Raw genomic sequence first — 23,189 nt, forward strand, 5'->3', positions numbered from 1 at the left:
ATCATCCGCAGCTTGATGGAATACTGCTCTCCCCTCGGAGCTGGCACCCTGCCTCACACCTTGCTCAGCTTGTGGAAACCAAGGTCTTCAAGATTATTGGAATCTCTCCACGAAGAAGCTGAGTCGATGGGCCTCTCACTTCGCCATCGCTGACAGGTGGGTGGTCTGTCTTCTTCCTTTTTCTTGTATTAATTAATAATTTTTTTGTAAGGGAGGGATTTTGTATTAATCTAATAATAAATCGGTTTATGTATTACTCGAGCAGAAATACACGTCATTGCCCGACAGCACGGGCACGACGGACAAAATGGGCAACGAATGCTTTGTCCCACCGTCACAGATTGACCAGGTGTCTTGTATGTTACAGGATCGTCCTGTTTCATGCTTCCCCTGGACACCATTTCTGTCTTTGCCATGTCCCACCATCGTGTCCATAGGGTGTCAATCTTCACCCCAGTGGAGGTGAGTGGGTACTCGAGGGGAGGACGGTGTGGTGGTGGTGGTGGTGATTGATGGTGTGTGGTTGTGGAGGGGGTGTGTGCGGTCATGGTGGGTATTGTGGGGGTGTGTGGTTTGGTGGTGGGTATTGCAAGGGTGATGGTAGATGGGGGTTGTGGAGGATAGTGGTGGGTATTATGGGGGTGATTGTTGATGGGTGGTTGGGGGAGGGGGGGGACCTTGAAAAGTTTTAGAGTCCTTGGTCAAATCCTCTCAGAGTAGATGATTATCGTAGATAATTATTTTCAGGTGCTCTTGTGGTAACTGATGGGCATGGCAACAGGTGTTTGATTCACCGCTCAAAATCGCCTGCGTGCATAAGCTGGTAGCTGGGTAGAAATGGGGTTACAGTTTCGAGCGACAGCTGTTTCTTCCGCTTAATCATAGGGATGGCATCCTCTCTCAGTTGTGGTGGATAATAACAAGATCTATAGCCATCTATTTTGTTTCATAACAGTGCTCAGTAATATGTTCTGAGCACAACAACAAACATTTTGGAGGCCCGAACCACGCTCATGTGTTTCGGACAAACCTCGCCCAATTTCTGGAAACCCTTGGATCTTTCGCCCATTGGTGTAGCATGAAACCTTCGACTCAGCATATGTGTGGAAAATCGAAAATTATTCACTATTTCAGTCAAATCGCATCACGATGTAACCTGTACACGATAAGGAAGTGGTGGACTCCTAGGTGTAACGTCATGGCTAATCTGAAGAAGAAGAAGATTGACTTTTATTTGCAAAATTACTTACTTTATAATAAGGAAATTGGGAAAAAGACATATCTACTTTGTAGGGTATCAAGGGATAGATTAGCGTCGAGGTGGTCTGAGCGTTTGGGTTCCCATTTAAGTTAACACATCACGATACATTTCAAAAATATCCCCGTGGGGGATGGTTACTTTCTGCACTGATGGTTACTTTCCCAACAAGCAGGGAGAAGGGGCTGAAGTGGTATGGTCATGGGGCGCACATGTTAAGTGAACGGCATGGTCGTTATGTTTCATGAACAATTTGGTCTGCATCTAGCTGTTGGTTTCTGAAAAGATTTTCAAAAAAATTATCTGAATTTGAGGCGAAACCCCCCTTTTCAGCCTCTTAGAGGGGGTGGATCCAGATGGGGAGTGCATCCCCATGGAGACATTACTGTTCTGATGTATCATACCAAATTTGGTCCATAAATCGGTCATGTAGTTTGTAAGGAGAAGAGGTCTTAGTGAAATGTTAATGGACGTACTGTACCTCCGGATGGATGGCCAGACACTGGGACCCACTCTATGAGCTTATTTCAGAGAAATAACCTCAAAAAATGCTTTAAAAAAACAATGCATTTGAAAGGTGTATAAATGTTTTAAGTGCCACATAATGCTGTCGTTGTGTTGTGTTGTAGTTTACATTATCTTATATTTCTGCACTGCAGTCATTTACTGGTGCATGACATCATTGAACTGTCAATGGCATTCGTGCCAGTGTGCACACTGTTACATGCGCAGGTGAGAGGCAGAGTGGGAGAGTTCATTTTGACGAGACACAAAAAAACAGAGTAAAAGAAAAAAAAAAAAAAAAGAGGAGAACAAGAGACAAATGAGTGCCACAAATTTGTTTGGCACGAAGCCCAAAAAATGTTACCCTGGCCCTGAATATCATGGTGAGTTAAACTGTACACAAGCTCAACACTAAAATACAGGTTTCATTCAAAGTGTTTCTAAGCTATGCTTTAAAGACACAGCACCCTCCCTCCTACCCCCAAGGATGCACCCATCGAAGGTGTTAATTTAAGTAAATTCAATATGATGTAAAAGTAGGTTTAAAATGAGCAACATCAGCACCAAGTGGCATTCAGGTCAACCTGGTCTGCAGACTTTCAGTGCTGCCAAAACAGTCACAAAGCAACGATCATGCTCGGTGGTTTGCCATTACCTTCACACCAGTCATTTTTTGGAATATGTTTTGGGTGCTGGCGATAGCTCGCCTCCTGTTTGTTTTTGCGAAGGACACCATGGGATCATTAATGTCCACCAATGCGAGTGCACAGGATATCCGGCTTCATGGCCATCCGAGGTAAGGTGCACTTTGTGATGTAGAGTCCTGCCTGCGAATCAACAATCTGGACAGTTTATTGTCAGGTTGGGAATCAAACCCAGACTAGACAGCTCAAATGTAAGAGTGCTCCTTTTACACCATCCCTTCGGTCAATTTTAAGAGTTGCTCGCTACTTTTTATTTTTTCAAAATAGTTAACAAGTGTAACTAGCTACTTTTTAAAGGGGTAGCTTGTAGCTTTAGCCTGCTCGGTTTTCAAAGTAGCTTCGCCAACACTATCAGTCGCACAGCCATGCCACACTCATGATGCAACCAGTGGGCCAAATTTGTAATTACACATGCATCCGCAAGAAGAGGAAGAAGCAGCTTTGCTAAGAGCAAACATTCACAAAATAAAGTGCATTTGCACAAACAACAACAAAACCCACCAGTTTGCTCGACCTCAGAGTTTCAGAAACGTCTGCAAACAAAACAAAGTAATAAATTCGCAAGTTAAAAAAGCTGGAATATTCGTTTTAAGAATTCATTATAAATCTTTTAATGGTCTTTCAGCATGTAAAATTAAACCATCTGTCTGCAATGTTACAAATTGTTGTGCTTAAACACGCAAAAGTGCAACAACATTTTAGAACCTGCTCAATATTTCAGCCTGTTTGGTGTTCCCATCCGAATGCATGGCTCATGTAGTGGGAAGCCCAGGTTCAAATCCCAAACATGTTTGTCCATAGTCTAAGAAATGTACTTGCAATTCATATAAAAGCAAAATATCCATCAATGTTCATGTCCTGAATGTGATTTTAGTACAAGTTCCCCCAACAGTCTAAATTGGGAGCCTTACAATCTTCGTTAATGAATAAAGAGATATATTGAGGATATTAAAAACACGAAAACAGTGCCCTTTATGTCTTCCACCTGACCGAGCAATCTCAACTATGGTATAAGTGCATTTTCTAAAAGTGAGCTCACCACGTCTGGGGACTTTAGAAGTAGCTGAATCCGGTGTGTCTGGCGAGCTTGTATCTACTCCATCATCCAGCAGCTGGATCTGTAAACAACACATACAATATGACAACAATATGTCACAAAATGCACCCGAGACAATAATCAATCAATGTGCGCTTCTGATTTATAACAAACCCTAAAAAAACTCTGCTACGACACACGAGTTAGTTAAAACCCACGACAACAATGAAAAAAAAAAGAACCCCGCAATGCCCTTCAATTGCATGTTGCAACAATCGGAAACAAACACTCGATATATTTGCACCAGTGAAAAACAACTCGTCACGATGCCAAATATTAAAAAAAAAACAGAACGGCACTGGGAACAGTACATACCTCAGCCAGGCTGAACAGTTTACGTTTTGTATCCCACTGATAGGCCGGATCTGGATCCAGACATTAACCAAAATATAATCCATTCATTTGTCACCTAACCAACTCGTCCACCCGTATTGTCATAATCCGTCCCAAACTCTGAGATATCATGCTCTATATCGTTTTAAACACTCAAAAGTGATGAATCACTTAGAAATTACAAAATTATCGTATCCGGATCCAGATCTTCATCAAAATCTAATCAATTTGTCCTGGTCACACATGCAACCTGTCCACAAAGTTTAGTCTGAATTAATCTTTAACTCCAGAAATCCTGCTCACAGACAGACAAACAGGGGTGAAAACATAACCTCCATCCACCTTCGACAGCAGAGGAAACAACAATATTTCAGAATAATTCTGAAATAGCATGTTACAGTTGAATGTGTGTGCACGTGCGTGCATATCCTTCGAGGGTAGTCTTAAAAAATTTTTTTTTTTATTAATTACACAATAAATAAACAAGCGGTCATAGACCAGTACTTGCAAAATCAGTCACAGCAACCCTTTGGACCTCAAAAACAATAGGCTTCTAGATTTTGATTGGTGAACCAATTCAGTGACCGAATATACCAATTATGTTCAAATTTCAAGTCAATCAGATGAAAATTGATGATTTTATGACCTTGACCAGTTGGCCTCAAAAATAGGTGTCAGTGACTCAATATGCAAACCCTGTTAAAATGTCAATGACCTTGCCCGTTTGTCATATTGAACTCAAAAATTATAGGCTTTTAACTTTTGACTACCTCCACAAGGTGGTTACGTTTCGTGAAGACCTGAGAAAAATTGCGACCTGTAGCTAGACAGACAAACAGACAAAAAAACAGACCAGACCAACCAATACACTTGTGAATCTTCAATTTGGCAAGTCAAAATAGGATGGAAATGTAAAGGTGCTTAGGAGAGCCATCCAAAAAGTTCTTCCACCACACCTATGCAACACAAACTTTATTCGTCACGTTGATCTCCATCCTCTTCAGCATTATATATTCAATGGTCAACCAACCTTTTTGATCCCAGCACAGAGCCTTCCTTCTGAAGAGTCCTTAATGCAGTGTTCCTTAACAGAGTGGTCCTGGCTGTGTGAACCTCTCCAGTGGATTTAAAATGTCTCCCTTTAGCTAGTTTTGGTAGTGTGCGTGGTTTGTGCATGGACCAAATCGAGTAAATATAGTGAATGAGTAAAGAGCTCTCATCACCAAGACTCTAACAGGTCGTGGTCATCAAGTTATGCTTTGCCTTGGAGGATGATGGCACCCCATTTTTGCACACTGCTGGTCTCAGATGAACACTTCTTTAAGGAAAAAAAAAACAAAAACGATTGGTGGAATCTCTATTCACCGTTAGACCCCCATGGAACTACCCAGTTTAGCAACATTTAAATGTGTCGTGAAAACAAATAATTTGAGTGCAGGCTTGATGGATCAAATGGCCTTCCTCCTGCATCCAAGTTCCTTGTGTAATATCAAGCACCGTGATGCTTTCTTGATGATGTTTGGCTTTTTTGGACATGGAGCAGCCAGTTCCTTTCACCGATTCTGAACAAGCCTTCATGTCTGGATTGTAGTTGTGGAACCAACTTCTCCCTTATCTATGCAGCAGTGAAGCATTCCAAGAGAGTGTCATCTCCCCAAAGAAAAGGCTGAAGATGCTGTCAATACAGATCAAGGTGTGTGTGATGACATGTGACACCCATTTTACAATAACCCTACTTTTACCCAGATGCTCAGTGACAATGTGATGCTTGGGTATTCCCAGCTCGGTCACAAGTTCTTTAACCGTGACACACTGATCTTGAAGCAGTAATGTTGCTCGTAACAGACCGTCTTCACATCACAAGGTGGAATACCTGCCTGAACACGATCAATCACGCATAGTCAGTTCTCGCTCCAAGAAAGAATAACACACATCACTGGAACAGTCTCAAATGTGGATGAGTGACAGGAAGAACAAACCTAATGACGATTTGTTGGTGGATTTCATCTGCATTGCCATTAATATTGTTGCGGGGCCGGGTATCGGCGGCGAGCACGACCGCTAGATGGAGCTGCAGGGTCGACTCCACCCATCACCCGGAATGTATAGGACGTCACCGCGGATAACTCCGGAGCTGACGGGTCCCTTATCAGACCGAAGTTCGCCAATAGATCGACCATGTGGGGTAGGGTCGATTGCCAATTTCAATTTACCTCGTCCACCTCGTCCACAATCTACCTCGTTAAATACCCACATCGTCCAAACTACCGGGGAAATTCATCCTCGACGATGCTCATACGGAACGAGCCGCTAGCGTACTCGAACCGCATGCGACCGGAGCGGACGGTCACGGAGCTTCCGTCGGTCCAAATGTCCCTTTACAGCGGCAACAGCCTGGCTATTTCTCCAACATGCACTGTGTTAAACCAATAAAAGAAAGACAAAAACGAACCGATACATTTAACACATGTGTTTATTTATAATGGAGCAGGGGGGCAAGTTAGAAGCAGAGTTATCTGAATAATAAAAGGCAAGTATGTACAGCAAGGCACTTGTACAATTTCTACTTTCTGGACTGGCGCCACAAACACACACACGCACACACCCAAAGAAACGTACCCAAAGTGGTCTTTCTTGAGGCCTCCAGCTCGGAGGGAAAGGGTGAGTTGAAGTCCAGATTCTGCCTCAGACCTGTGCACCTCGTGTGGTCTTCGCGCCGAGTCGAACCGGGCACCAGCGGGGGGCGAACCGAATCCAGACACCGGTGAAACGAGGTGAGGGATCGCTGCGATGCGCCCAGAGCCAGCGATGAGACGAGAGCCAGAAGACCACCAGCGACACGAGTCCAGGAGCGGCGACACGGGTCTAAAACGACCAGGATACCAGGCGACCACAAGAAGAAAGAGACAAAGACGAAGAAGACCCCTCCAAGACCCTTTTCACACCGCCTGTCCCGTCTATTTCTACTCTTCCCTCGTTGGGGCAAGGGAACGCGTCTCACCTCTCCGCGCACCTCATTCGCCGGGGAACTCCGTTTCCTCTCCATGAGTGGTCGGGGGGCGTCGGGCGTCTTGATTCCCCGCCCCCCGAAGACGCTGTGCTTCTCTTGGAGCTCGCTCTGTGCCCTTTGACCGACTTACGTCCAACTCGTCCCCGATCTGCCGAGGATTTGCGAGAGAGACTTTGTGAACTCCGCCCACGCACGTGCTTGCTGGCGAGCTCTGGGAGAATGCTGCGAGCAGAATATTGTTGCTGAAGATGACGTTGACGTAAAAACCCTGACTATGAAAATAACTTCAGCGTATGAACATTTATTCACCCATTCGACTAGGGAAAGGGAGCTATCTATCCACATTCACTTTTTGAAATAACTGAGCTATAGGACCTGAATGTTGTGTGCTCATGGCTTCCAGATTCACAACAATATAACAAGAGTATTCTTGATGTCATCTTTCCTGAAGATCGATACAGAAACATTATGGGTACTCGATACCAATAATTTAAGTGCTCAAACAAACAAAAAATTTGATACAAAATCTCGACTCTTGGAAGAGCGGGATGATGGTGGATAAAAAAAATGAAAGCAAGGAGTTGGAGTGGATAGTGTTAATGGGGGTATAAAAGATTGTGAGTAGAAATGGAGGATCGCACGAGATGGTGGTGCACTGGTTGCTCGAAACCGAAGAAGGAAGAGTGCAACTGAATACCCCCAAGAAGCCATTCTTACAAACAGGAGAAACGAGGGGGGGGGAGTGGAAGTTTGATGGCAGACTAGATTGTTGGAGTCTATCCAGGAGGAAATTACTGGAAGAATGCATGCATCCTGGAGGAGCTGGGGAGCATTGCAGAGCTGAGAAAGCAAATTGAGCTAGACTGGAAGAGAGGCAGTTAAATAAAATGAAATAAAAACAGAGGTCACCAACCTGTCTATTGATTGAGAGCAACAGGCATGGCGCTTTCAGTGTCATCATGGGAGAGGCCAATCATGTTGAGTGGCCTGGGCGTATGATGGGATGGGAAGCGGGGGGGGGGGGTGCAGTAGCGGGTGAGAAGGGCATGCAGTGGAGGTGGAAATGATATTTGTCACGTATCAAAAAATAATGAGAAATTTTGCAATCACATGACTTTTCACTTCAAAACCTACAAGCGGGATGACAACTTTTAGGATGATTCTGTAATACATGAAGTCTCGTCTTCGAGATGCCTTTTCATGGGGTTTGCTGTGGTGTTAAGTAAGCGACTAATGCAAATTGACATAAAGACTATGGCAAGTTCATGTCTACCCCCAATAACCCCACCTACCTTAACAGTCTTCCTTACAGGTTACATTGTCTCATCCCCTCATTTCTTATTTGTTCTTTCCCTTCCTTGTTATGCCTAACTGTGGACCCACCACCATGATGTATGTTGCCTTTATAACCCCTGACAACTTCCTCTTCCAGAAGACCCAATTGTTTTCCACCCATCCCCCTCCCCCCCTTTTCTTTTTTAGCAGAAAGAGTGTTCTTGGAGTGCCTTTTACAATAGCTTGCAAGTTTTCCAAATGGAAACAAAAATAGCTGTATGGCATTTTGTACGTACGTGTTCCAATTGTTTTCAAACAATTGGAATGCTTAGCATTCAGACTAACCATTCCAATTGTTTTCTGAAAACGGAACCTTTTATTTTTATGCTAAACATCTTACAGAAGACACCTGTTGGAATGGTGAACTTGACACATTCTGATCTGCATTACAAACAGAAGACTATCTGCGAACAAACCCACATCCTTGTCACAAGCAAAAAGTTAAAAAAAAAAAAAAGTTCCCAAGAGTAAATTGTTGTCGCTTCAAGTTTTCAGAAAAAACCAAAAGTGCAATGACTATTGCAATTCTCACCAAAACAAAACTCGTACAGGCATACAGTTCAGAAGGTGACGATACAGAGGTTGCCGGGCAACCATAAGCTTTCAAGGCATTGTGCATTCAGGCGTTCAGGAATCAGACGAGTCAATGTGGAAACGAGGCTTTTCAAAACTGTGGAACAATTCCTGCAGCCTCATTCAAGCGTGGGAACGAAACGGTTTTGAGCTAGAATTGATTCCCTCCGTAAGAGAGCCAAATCAGATACAGCCTCAAAACGAACTTAATGGTGCCACGATTCATGGTGCCGCAGAAATGTACAAACTAATGATGTTACAACTTCAAAATGAAAGGATTAAAAATAAAATTGTATAAATATATAAACATTGTCGTATGGTTCAAAGCACGTCGTCTAGCTTTGCAGGTTGACAACAATGAAGGGATCTTACACTGACCCTGAAACAGTGAAGGGGGTCTTGCAATCGATCGTCCCATTTTATTTTTTGGATTAAGAGTTTTGCAAATGAACAGGGAAAATAAAATAAAATAAAACCCACACAAGCAGTGCGAGTAACTGTCACAATGCATGTAACGAATGCACCACATAAGAATAGGTATAAAATGCAGAACTTCATTTTATAATAATCTTTATTTGTAGATTACTGGGTATGGAGGGATAATGTTACAAGATGAAATTGCAACGTTATCCCAGTCAATAGCTTGTTATGTAAAGAAGCAGACACCCCATGTGGTTACTCGGTATTTTATATTTATTTATGTTGCAGTTTTCCTTCAATTCTGAAAAAGTAATTGGAATATTGAGGGCCTTGCGTTTACATGGTACATATATATTCATTAGTATATATACATACAAATAAATGTCAGTGTGCATTAGTCAGTCCGTCAATTAATCAATCAGTCAGTCCGTGCGTCTTCACCATAACTCCAAAACCATGAAACCTAGTGCCCCCAAACTTTACATGTATTACCCAGGGCACTCCATGGTAGTGCATGAATGAAAATTGGGTATTTGGGGCAATTTAAACACCCATTTTCAGACAAGTAATTGCTTCATTACTTGGCAAAAAAAACAACATTACCCATCAATGGGATACAAACCGTGAAATGTTCAACCTGGCAGAGGTATGCACTCTACCGAGTGTCATTCAACTTTGTGCTGTTTTGCCAATTGTCGTTCTATGAATGATTTTTCATTTAATTATCCTTTATCAAGGCATCATCTTTGTTCAGCTCCCCCCTCTCCCTCCCTCCCGCCACCGTGAGCCCTCTGTCAGCTTGCTGGGGTCTTAATTTGCCATTTTGTTCGGCCTGCTCGATAATGCCTTGACTTTCTACAGGCCGCAACAGTTTCTTAATGATAAAGAGCTGAATTTTTTTTTCACCTTCCTCACTCCTTTCATCGAATACCTCATCCCCATCTATCTATAATTCCAGCAGTGTGTGTGTGTGTGTGTGTGTGTGTGTGTGTGTGTGTGTGTGTGTGTGTGTGTGTGTGTGTGTGTGTGTGTGTGTGTGTGTGTGTGTGTGTGTGTGTGTGCGCGCGCGCGCGCTGTTTCTCGACAACCACCAGTCCGATCTAATTGAAACTTGCCAGATATATTGCTGGGGACCTGTGGATGTGCCTTTTCAAGGTTTGATATTAATTGGACAAGCGGTTCCCAAGTTATGGCCATTTATTTACCAACCAATGACAAGACACGTTGCTGCGTGGGCGTGGCCGATGGGGGAAGGGAACCTCAGCCGTGTTCCCCATTATGGGTTACAACGTACGGATTTCCGGATAATGATGACTTCGTGTATTCTAATAATTTCTCGATTTCTTATGCGCATTTATAGATAAACACAATGCCCCAAGTTATGATCGTTTTCATATTAGACGGTGCATCAATTTCGGTAACATCAGAGTGAGCTGGTATGCTCCGAAGCAGGAGTAATTTTTTTTTGCCCAAGTTATGATCGTTTTCATATGAGACGGTGCATAAATTTTGGTAACATCAGAGTGAGCTGGTATGCTCCGAAGCAGGAAGTAATTTATTTATTGTTTTGCACGAAGGTTTTTTTTTCTCATCTCTGTGTTTTTCCTTGCGACAACATTGCGAAAAGGCAAAATACGTTGGTGCCAATTGAATAATTAGCCATTAAAACTAAATTGCGAATAATCGTAACTGCGGTATGCGAACTACCAGACAGTGAGGACTTAACTTCCGGACTTCCGGATAGTGACGAGTACTGTATTCTTTCTCGATTTATCGACCTACTGTATTCTTTCTTTCTCGATTTCTGTACTTTCTCGATTTCTTTCTCGATTTTCTTAAACACAATGCCCCAATCCAGTTGTCGTTTACGACAGCGAAGGAACGAAGCTGCGCGTCATGCACGTGCAATGGAATCTAACGAAGCATGAGCTGCTTGCTTGGCAAACACTGAACGCGAGGCAAGGCATCGTGCAGAAGAAACGGATGAAGAATGAACTGCTCGCTTGGCAGACAACACTGGACGCGAGGCAAGGCATCGTGCAGAAGAAACGGATGAAGAATGAACTGCTCGCTTGGCAGACAACACTGGACGTGAGGCAAGGCGCCGTGCAGAAGAAACAGATGAAGAACGAACTGCTCGCTTAGCAGAGAACATAATATGCAAGGCAAGGCGTCGTGCAGAAGAAACGGATGAAGAACGAACTGCTCGCTTGGCAGACAACATTGAACGTGAGGCAAGGCGCCATGCAGCTTAAACGGATGAAGAACGAACTGCTCGCTTAGCAGACAACAATGAACGCGAGGCAAGGCATCGTGCAGAAGAAGCGGATGAAGAACGAACTGCTCGCTTGGCAGACAACATTGGACGCGAGGCAAGGCGCCGTGCAGAAGAAACGGGTACGGGCATGCACGTATGGGCACGTGAGAGCGAAGGAACGGCCTGTGCAGTTGTTTCTGGCACGCGGTTTGAAATTTTTTTTTGTTTTGTTTGCACGTACGGCCACGCACGTACGGGCATGCACTCGTACTTAAAATCGCTGCATTCATCGCAATGCATATAAATGCTGGAAGACACCAGTGTTTATGGTTTTATTTCATTTCCACAAATGTGATAACCTCAAGAATTTCAAAATTTAAACTTCTTAATTGACATCAGCAGCAGTTCTGACTGCTAAAAAAAAAAAAAAGTGTTCAGTTTTCCAATTCGCACATTGTTTGACATTCCGGGCGTCTCCAGGTGATGTTTGTTATAACCGATTGCTAACTGCATGCCAAGCCAGCACAGTCATCTTATATAAACACCTTTGTGAGGCATCTGGAGTGTCAAACTGTGCAAATTAGACAAATTAACAATTTTTATCAGTTGGAACTACTACAAGGATCAATTCCACAGTATAAATTTTTTTAATTTGGCTCAGATTAAGACACTCTAGAGCTTACGCATTTTAGTTGCAAATTGTGTGTGGAAATTAAATCAAGGCACGAACAATGCTGCGGATTTTTTGGATGATTGAAGGAAAATGCCTTTCCTTCCCTTCTCCTCATGCTTACCTCTTCCCAAAGCCCCTTCCCCTCGACCCCTCCCCCCCCACCCAATGATGTTTCCAGGCTGTGTTTAGTATGACCCATTTGAATATGCTGTTTTGACGCACTCCAATTCATTCAATCCTGTACCAATGCCGGCAGATGGGACTATCCCTCCCTCACCTATCCCTCCCTCACCTATCCCTCCCTCCCGCCCTTTTCCCCTTAAGTCCCCATCCCAAATGCAAATCCAGAATACACCCTTGCCCTCGTCACTTCCCCCTTCCCCTCCTCTCTCTCCCCCATTCTCCTCACTTCCACCCCCCTCCCGGAGTGTATAGCGACGTGTGGCAAGATGTAACTCTCCCCGCCTCCACCCTTTCCTCAAACCCTCTTCACCCCCCCCACTTCTCTTCTCTTATCTCTCCCCCTCCACCCCCCCTTAAAATACCCATCTGTGATGCAAAGGCTTGTATTTGCTAGTAATTTAATAAACAGGAAGACATCACAAGTCCCAAGTAGTGTTTAAAGGGGCGTTTCTCGTTATAAGGGCAAGGAAGTGTGTGGAGTGGAGTGGAGTTGGGGGGGGGTGGAGGGGTGTTGCGAGCCGGTCTTAATTTAGAACAATTCCATTCACTTTGAAGAATTGGATGGCAAACTTAATATAAATAAATAAAAGGTCAGTCACCCTTTAAAAGAAGGTGTAATACAAAGCATTACTGAAACATAATGGATGTTATTTCAGCAGGAAAATTGCATATTGCAGTGAAATGTTTACTCTGACAAGAAAGAGAATCTCATGACACAGACGATTTATGTTATCGTTCTAAACGCACCATACAGGTCACCACGTTATTATCGCACAATGACAAATATGCAATACAGTATTCTGATGACAGCACACCACCATACCACCAGCATCTAAACCACCACCATAGATATGCAACCACACCGAGCACGTTCATGCATGCATAGCTTGCGGTACAGACCTGAGCCTGTCTGATGAAGATCCCATAATTTTCATCACAGGTGAAGTAACGCCGACCCTGTACTGTGCCATCGTTCTTCCCCTTGGGTTCATCGAGGATGACTCCGACCCACTTGCCAGAGGCGAAAAGCGTGGCACCCACGTAAGCGACCGTTCCCTGATGTCCCTTCCCGATCACCTCAACCCTGTACCCGACCCTTACCGACCGGGTCTCGCTGCTCATCTTTCCAACTGGTGTCACCTGCACAAAACAGACAATGAACTGTCAGCATCCGATTTCTCCCAGGATTTTGCATTTCATCGGAAACCCATCATCTTCTGTGTTTGCTTAAATTATGGTTATATGGATGGGGTGTGTATTATTTATTTAATCTCACATCAAATACAAACTCGTAGTGAAGTTTTTGCGTGAAACATGTGCAGGACAAAGACATTGGGAGGCATCAAGTGTATGTTTACATGAATTACAAGGGCATTAGTAAACAAAGGATAATTCATTATATTCACATCTTTTATTCTGGTGTTCAGCACAAAAGCAGGTTCATTGCTGCCAAAACAGGCCCAAGGCAAGAATTATACACTGGCATATTCGTCTTCCCAGTGGCGGTAGTCAAGGCAAGAAGTTGGAACTAGGCCAGGATGCCGACGATAGCTCACCTAATCTTCACGAAGTACACTGTAGACACTTTAACATCCATCCACAAATGGTAGCAAACAGGACAACCAGCTTAACGTCCTTATAATGGATCGTGCACACATTGATGCTGCGAAACATCAGAATGACCATTTATAGTTGGGTGGGGATTTCAACAAGGGCTAGCTTCGAGGCGAGTGCACGTACCTATTGGGCCCAGGCTAACCTGCCAGCCCTTAACTACAGAGTACTGCATATGCAATTTGAACATGCATCATGAACGAGTGGTTCAGATCGGCACAATAAGAAGGCCAACCTGGACAGGCCAAACAGTGCTAATTAGTAACCTTTGGCTTAAATGTATGTTATAAAAGGCTCTAAAGTAAGACAGCTGGTCATTTAACAAAACAAACTGATCGTAATATAATCTTACTAACCTTTGGTGGAGATAGTCTCTTCGGGCATGGCGCCGACGTGGTGCTCAAATTCATTGCCGTAATGAAGGGTTATGTTCTGCTCATTGGAGACAGTCAAGTGTACCAGGCTGCTGGTGCATTATCTTTGGTGGTCCTTAACATGCTTGGCTACCAGCATAGCAGACTGTCGCACTGCAGGTTTTATCTCTCGCTAGACAAACTCACAGCCAGGGTTACAATATGACTGTGTGATCAAGGATAATGTGTTGGGCAAAAGGGGCGTTCCAAAAGGCTATGGGTGTGGAAAATGGAGGGAAGAAACTCACAATCAATTGAAGGAAAAACTTGCCTTGGTTCAGAACATTACAATGAAACTGCTTGAAAGGACTACGGATGATTAGCTTCTGCACAAAACAATTAATAAAATACATTGTGTAAGTTAAGTCTTGGCATTATATATATATATATATATATATATATATATATATATATATATATATATATATATATATATATATATATATATATATATATATATATATATATATATATATATATATATATATATATATATATATAATCTTCTTCTTCTTCTATCGGCTGCTCCCGTTAGGGGTCGCCACAGCGGATCATCCGTATGATCCGCATAGTGATTTGGCACACGTTTTATGCCGGATGCCCTTCCTGACGCAACCCTGGTCGCCTCTTACGACACAGGGATATGGTACACCTATTTTAACCGGGGTATACACCGGCCCAGTATATTGGTACTCATTTCGCCGACCTCGGAAGGATGACAGGCTGAGTCAACCCCCTGGTGTATTAATTCAGTGGCCCAACGGGCTTGAACTCAGGACCTTTTGAATCCCAAGCCGCTGCCCTCACCTCTGCGCCAACACCAGGATATATATATATATATATATATATATATATATATATATATATATATATATATATATATATATATATATATATATATATATATATATATATATACATATATATACATACATATATATATATATATACATATATATACATACATATATATATATATATATATATATATATATATATATATATATATATATATATATATACATATACATACACACAGGGTGTCCCAAAAAAATGACAATTTCGTAGTCTAATAACATAGCTAATTCTCGCTCAAATGATCTCAAATTTTAACAAAATGTGTAAAAACCAAGTTGAATGTTTAATTCTTACCTCAATGAGAATCTACCAGGAGGATGGATTGGGCGTGTCAGTGATAATGACAATGTGCTGTTGAAATGGCCACCACGTTCACCTGACTTGACACCTTGTGATTTTTTTATATGGGGCTATGTGACATGGGGCTTTTATATGGGGCCATATTTTTTATATGGGTCTATATCCCCCCCTCCCTTTCCTACAAACCTAGAGGAACTTAAGCAGAGAATCACTGCAGGCTGGAGAATATTACGCAAGACATGCTGCAGCGTGTTTGGCAGGAGCTGGACCACTGACTTGACGTGTGTCGTGTCACAGGCGGTGTGCATATTGAACATTTGTGAAGTTTTGAGAAAACGGTTATAAAATCTACATCCGTCTGAATCGCTTGTTCGAATTTTGATAAATAAATCTTTTATTGTTCAACATGAAGCCTATTTACTTTCGTTTGCCTGGGACATGCAGCTACTTAGATATTCAAGTTTCAAATGATGTCATTTTTTTAGGAACACCCTGTATATTATATATATATATATATATATATATATACATATATATATACATACATATATATACATATATACATATATACATACATATATACATACATATATATATATATATATATATATATATATATATATATATATATATATATATACACACTCTGATGGTCAAAAGTTTATATTAAGAACACCCCCATTTTTACAGCTGTTACTGAAATTTAAGCAGTATGAATGTTTCAATGTACTCTGAAATTAAAGCATAGAACAAATAAACAATTGCAGATAAAAAAATAAATCATGGAAGCGTTTTGTTGAACAAAATTTTATCTAAATTTTTGACTCATCAAAGTAGTCACCTTTTGCGGATATAACAGCCGAACATACTCGTAGCATTCTTTCCACAATGAAATCAAATATTGTTTGAAAAGTTCTTCCCAACACTGTTGCAGAAGTTCCAACAAATGTGTTGCACTTGTAGGTTGCTTTGCTTTCACCCTTCTGTCCAGTTCATCCCAAACCAGCTCGATGGAGTTTAAGTCTGGAGACTGTGCTGGCATTTCCATGATTTGAAGCCCACCATCTTGTTATTTTCTTCTAAGGTAGTTCTGACATAGTCTGGAGGTATGTTTTTGGGTCGTTATCTTGCTGTAAGATGAACCCCTGACCAACTCGGCGTCGACCAGAGGGTATTGCATGGCGGTGCAAAATGCTGTGGTAGCCCTTTTGGTTCAGGTTGCCAGTCACTCAGTGCCAGTCACTGATTGGATCCAGCAAAAGAGCCCCAGAGCATCATGCTTCCTCCTCCATGTTTGACAGTTGGTGTCACACACTTATAAACCATCCTTTCGCTTACTCGACTGCGTACAAAAACCCTGCGTGATAAACTGAAGATTTCAAATTTTGATTTATCGGTCCATAAGATATTCTTCCAGTTTCCAGTAGTCCACTGGCAGCACTTCATGGCCCAGGCAAGCCTCTTTTTCTTATTTTGCCATCTTAGCAATGGCTTTCTTCCTGCCACTCGTCCTGTCAAACCTGCAGCTCGAAGTCTTCTCTTTACAGTTGAAACTGAAACTTCCTTACTTCGACCAGTGTTAAGCTGTGCTTGAAGCTGCTGTCCCGTGAGCCGCCTATCACGCAAGCTGTTGACTCTCAGAAACTTGTCTGCTGATTGTGTTTTGGCTTTGGGTCTGCCAGACCTCTTCCCGTCAGAGTTTCCTTCAGTTTCCAAGTGCCTTTTGATGGTGTAGGAAACTGTACTCACCAACACCTTGGCTTCTTTGCAATTTTTTCTGAAGGAAAGACCTACACTTTTAAGGGTTACTCGACGACCCGTGAACCCGTTGGATTCCCGTTGTGACAGTGGTTGATGAAAAAAATCATTTCAAGAAAAAAAAAAACAACCAGATAGCTCCAATGAACCATACCGATGAGGTTGTTTGCATTGATCAAATACTCCCGAAGAGTAATTGACTGAATCGGGAATCGATTTTTAAATTATTTTTTTCATTGCCCGATTTGAACGAAACTTGATACTGCACACCGCAGGCGAATGGTGAGTAAGTTGGCCCTAAAATTTTTGTGCTATGGTTTACTGTTTTAGCTGTATTTCGGGAACAAACATACATACATACAAGATGCGAGTTTTAGTCATATATAGATAGATAGATAGATAGATAATGGTCTGTCTGTCTTCCTTTGTTAATTGTCTTTTTCACACCATAATGAAAGCAACATACTACTTCCTGCAGAGCAATATTGTCCAAATAATGCTTCAGAGGGTGTAGCAACACAGTCTGTTCCAACACTGCTTTTATACAAACAGAGGGTTTGTAACTAATCAACAAAAGTTGGGACACCTGTCGGAATTGTTTGCATCAACTTCCAAGGCTTAATTTAATTCCATTGCTACAGAACAGGTGCAGTTGCTCACCCATTACTTGTTCCCTGAAACAGCTTTTTAACAACTCTGAAATTTACATTATTTTTCAGTTTTTGGAAACCTAAACTTTTTTTTAACCTCTGGCAGTTTACCACTTAGCTTTGTACCATTTCAGGTTATTCACTGAATTTGAACTGCTTAAATTTCAGTACACACTGAAAAATGGGGGTGTTCTAAAACTTTTGACCGGTATATGTATATGTATATGTATATGTATATATAGTTACAGAACTGGAAACCATTTGCATTCAACATACAGATGTCCCAAAAGTCAGTTATGTCGTTAAGTATGTGCGTCGTCAGATCCCTTTCCTTTTGTCTAGTGGGAGAATCAAAGGAGTGTGTTGCGATTTCTTTTAGTTAGGTTGTTACATCTAACAACCATCCAATCTGCATGACCCCTCGGCCCATTACGATCCAGGGTACCATCGCGCTTGCAGCCCTCGGTTCGCGGGCCACAGCGCACCTTTGCCCGAGATGGATTCCCAAGGATGTTCAAGGCAATTTCACCTCCATGACCTTTCTCAAACATGCGTGGAGGGAGGGTCGGCTTTCTCCAAACAGGGCCGAAACCCCGCCCCGGAAAGGTATGCCGTGGGAGCCTGTCCAATCAAAGGCAGACAGCAAGGTGTGTTCACCAAGGCCCCACCCCACTGAGGGAGGTCCATAAATTCCCGAGCACTCTGAGTTTTTGGTGGGTTTTTGCCGTCACGAAAGGGGTTTTGCCGTTACGAAGGGGTTACGAAGGATGTTACAAAGGGGTGGTAACAGTGGTTGTTACGAAGGCTGTCACGAGGGTTGAACAGAAGGTCGTCGAGGTGGCGAACGTGTCTCTGCTGGCCCTCCACAAGGAAGGAAAGAGTGACCCCGACCCCCCCCCCCCCTCCGTGGACCCAGGCCATTCACCATCTGAGCTCCACCATGAAACTCGAGTCCCACACGTGCGACTGGGGACCAAACCAGCGACCATTGTTAGGTGCCACAGTATGGAGTACCCCTTTTCGCCGACGGCCAGGTACCCATCCGAACTCTGACCCCCGCTTGTCTCTCTCCTCGGCTGTGAGAGTCCAATAAAGAACTCTGGGTTTCTTTTCATTTGTGTGTGTGTCTGCGTGTGAGCCCGTCTTTAAGTAGAACTGAATAAGTGTATATATATATATATATATATATATATATATATATATATATATATATATATATATATATATATATATATATATATATATATATATATATATATATATATATATATATTCACAACTTGACTTCCAAAAACAATTCTGTCCACATCCATTGTCATGATGATTAAAGGACTTGCACATTGGGTAACATAGTTTTACCTTCCAGGTTTCAAGATGGTAGCAAGTCAAGGAGGGAAGGAAAAGGGGTGGGAATAGGTGAAGGATTGAAAGCAGACCACCTAAGGCAATGATCATCACTCTTATTTAGAGGGGGGCACTTTTGCGGATAAGACATCAGTGTGAGAGCCGCCACACCACCTGCAGGCCACATAATACCTGCCATTAGGCCCCGTCTCCACATACTCTTCTTCGTTGTGGTTAACTGGGCTGCAAGCGTAATTGTTTGTATACTGTTATCTACTGATGTAGTTATGTTACATTTATGCTTTGTGTTGGAACTCATTTGAAACCACTGGGTCAATTTGGAAGCATTTATGGCAGATGACGATGGGGTGTTTTCACATTTGTGTATAAATCAGGCGCATGTCAGGGGCCACACTTTTGGTCATTAAGGGCCGGCAGTGGCTCGCGGGCCATCCAATGAAGAACAGAGGCCCACCTATAGAGGAGGTTTTTTTTTGGGGGGGGGGGGGTAGATAGATGGGTTATGCGCAATTTCTAGTGTCTGTATGTCTACATATGTACACAGTATATACAGTACAGGCATACTTGCAATATGACAGTACTGGACCTCACCCAAGATGTAGATTTCCAAATTCCTTGCGATTACATTGCTGGGAAAGAAGTTTAAACAAAAATGGGAACCACTCCTCTGCTCCGATTGGAGGATGGAATGTCCAAAGGCAGTGTCTTGTGCGGAGTCTTCACTGACATAAACAACCTCTTTGATGTTCTTGTAACCCAATGTTCCTTTTTTGCAGATGATTCCACATTGTGCAGTTCAGCACCCACATCCCTCAAACAGGCTGAAGGCAGCTGTCTGTCTCTGTCTCTGTCTCATGATCTGGAATTGATCAGATGATGGTCTGTTGAGGTGGAACATACCTTTCAATCCTGGCAAATGTCATCATCTCACCCTCCAGAAGGAACATCAAATGGCCCCAACTATCAATTTACATTCATAGCCATTGGAAGAAGTTCAGCCTCTACAAATACTAGACATTTCCAGGGTCAACAGTATTACAAAGTCAATTCCAAACCCAGCAGAAGACCGAGCATCTTTAGTTGTTACAACATTTCTTGAAAATCTTAACGACTCACAACCTACAAAAGCATTTGTCCGGAGCTCAAAGGAGTACCACTCTCCCCTCCACCATGCTGCCCCACCATCACATGCCTCTCTCCTCTGTGGAATGCAAAGTTCTTGACATTTTGGAGCCTCCCGCAATGAGGTCAAAGCACAAGACCTGCTGCCTCTGTATGGCAGATAGGTTGGAAGTCTGTTTTTAACCGCCTCTCCTCTGGTCGAGGTCACTGTGCTGTCCCAGTCTTCCGAAACTCACCACCTCCTCCAAGACATTTTCTACCCCAATTAACCTCACCCAATCGTCTTACTTACAGGTTGTGTTTCAAATATATATATATATATATATATATATATATATATATATATATATATATATATATATAAAAAAACACACACACACACACACACACACACACACACACACACACACACACACACACACGCACACACACACGCACACACACAGACACACACACACACACACACACACACACACACACACGGTACTCGTGCAATGCACAGGAGAGGGCCAGACAGCTGCTGGACCGCCGGCTCATGAAGGACTTGGGGAAAAAATGGCGAAACTACAAATTCCAAATCCACAAATGTCACCGGTGGAACCCCTCACGTAATTTCCTCATTCTGCCTTAAACTCAATCTCTGTATGTTCATTCCAAACAGCATCATTCCAATTACAAATTAATACTATAATATTAATATAACAAAATGCAAGATTACAAACACTCGAAGTAAATGAAGAGAAACGCCATTGTGATATAACATCAGGATCGGGAGCAGCTTTGTACGGATCAAAACTCAAAATCGTAATGAGGTATTTATGAAACCTCCCACCTAACTTAGGACACCGGCTGGGACCCAAAAACGTTCTACAGAAGGTTTGATGGGGCGAGTGGCTAGCCCCAAAACAGAGGGAGTAGTTCGGGGACAGACAGACACTCCTGCTAAAGAATAAAGATATTTCTCTTTCTCTTTCACCATCTCTCCATCTCTCCATCTCCACACACTTGTTTAGATCGTGTCCAACTGTTTACCATCCATCCCACTGTCAGGTCATTGCCTTTTTACTCTGTCAACTCACTATTCCGAGACTAGATATTGCAATAAATAACAATAACAACAAAATGCCATCTGGGACCACTGGAGCAAATCCAAAGAAATCAAACTACGATATACTGACCCACTCCCAAGCTGGACCTCAAGACAAGCACTGACCCCCTCCAAAGCTGGACCTGCTAAAGCACTGACCCCCTCGCAAGCTGGACCTCTGGTCAAGCACTGACTCCCTCCAAAGCTGGACCTCAGATGAAGCACAGACCCCCTCCCAAGCTGGACCTCAGGTCAAGCACTGAACTCCTCCCAAGCTGGACCTGGCAAGTCAAGCACCGACCCCCTCCCAAGCTGGACCTCTGGTCATGCACTCACCCCCTCCAAAGCTGGACCTCAGATGAAGCACAGACCTCCTCCCAAGCTGGACCTCAGGTCAAGCATTGACCCCCTCCCAAGCTGGACCTCAGGTCAAGCACTGAACTCCTCCCAAGCTGGACCTGGCAAGTCAAGCACCGACCCCCTCCCAAGCTGGACCTGGCAAGTCAAGCACCGACCCCCTCCCAAGCTGGACCTGGCAAGTCAAGCACCAACCCCCTCCCAAGCTGGACCTGGCAAGTCAAACACCGACCTCCTCCCAAGCTGGACCTGGCAAGTCAAGCACTGACCCCTCCCAAAGCTGGACCTGGCAAGTCAAGCACTGACCTCCTCCCAAAGCTGGACCTGGCAAGTCAAACACCGACCTCCTTCCAAGCTGGACCTGGCAAGTCAAGCACTGACCTCCTCCCAAAGCTGGACCTGGCAAGTCAAGCACTGACCTCCTCCCAAAGCTGGACCTGGCAAGTCAAGCACTGACCTCCTCCCAAAGCTGGACCTGGCAAGTCAAACACCGACCTCCTCCCAAGCTGGACCTGGCAAGTCAAGCACTGACCCCTCCCAAAGCTGGACCTGGCAAGTCAAGCACTGACCTCCTCCCAAAGCTGGACCTGGCAAGTCAAACACCGACCTCCTTCCAAGCTGGACCTGGCAAGTCAAGCACTGACCTCCTCCCAAAGCTGGACCTGGCAAGTCAAGCACTGACCTCCTCCCAAAGCTGGACCTGGCAAGTCAAACACCGACCTCCTTCCAAGCTGGACCTGGCAAGTCAAGCACTGACCTCCTCCCAAAGCTGGACCTGGCAAGTCAAGCACTGACCTCCTCCCAAAGCTGGACCTGGCAAGTCAAGCACCGACCCCTCCCAAGCTGGACGTAAGAGCCCAAGCACGAACACACCCTAAAAAATAATTGATCGTGCAAGTCAATAATCGAACCCTAAGCGCCCCACACCACTCTTCAAAGATAAATCGCGCCATCCACACTCCGTCCCTTGCACTGTGGCAGACCTTGCCCAAGTCAAGGTGCGAAGGCCTAATCATCCGACGCAGCATAACAGTACTCATAAACTATCCACAGCGATTACAATCCCCAGGCCAAGCTGTTCTGAACGGCCGTTGTACACACCTGCCGTGACGAACAACAATGAAGTCACGGGTCGGGGTATTGGTGAAGTGAGGGTGAAGTATTGGGAAACAACACGATACAGCAACGCCGACTGTCTAAGGCAACGTAATGACGTCACACCAGCGGAAGTTGTTGGAAAAGCCTACGTCATGACGTGTCTTGAAACCGCAAACTGACGACAATGCAATAAATTATTGCTGTTGTTATTTTAATGAAAA

The 23,189-nt window shown here is 43.5% G+C and overlaps 1 protein-coding gene across 7 annotated transcripts in view; it reads right to left on the reverse strand.

Annotated features, from left to right (window-relative positions):
• DCTN1 (dynactin subunit 1) overlaps positions 1-23,123 on the reverse strand; it is a 74,502-nt gene extending 51,379 nt beyond the window's left edge. For 4 of the 7 annotated variants that reach the window (XM_085850574.1, XM_085850573.1, XM_085850572.1 and 1 more), the window contains exons 1-3: positions 13,247-13,486; positions 3,506-3,584; positions 2,968-2,999 (exon numbers count right to left, since the gene is read on the reverse strand). In XM_085850574.1, coding sequence (XP_085706700.1) covers positions 2,968-2,999; positions 3,506-3,584; positions 13,247-13,468 — 333 coding nt within the window. In that variant the 5' untranslated portion in view covers positions 13,469-13,486. Of the gene's footprint in view, positions 1-2,967; positions 3,000-3,505; positions 3,585-7,818; positions 7,893-13,246; positions 13,487-14,316; positions 14,552-22,971 lie in introns of those variants that run through there. The other 3 variants (XM_085850576.1, XM_085850575.1, XM_085850577.1) reach the window with 3 other exon arrangements.
• Positions 23,124-23,189: the final 66 nt, after the last annotated feature.

The sequence above is a fragment of the Eptatretus burgeri genome, chromosome 12 (assembly GCF_056783735.1).
Source record: "Eptatretus burgeri isolate ZD-2024b chromosome 12, Ebu_testis_v1, whole genome shotgun sequence".
NCBI classification, from domain to species: Eukaryota; Metazoa; Chordata; class Myxini; order Myxiniformes; family Myxinidae; genus Eptatretus; species Eptatretus burgeri.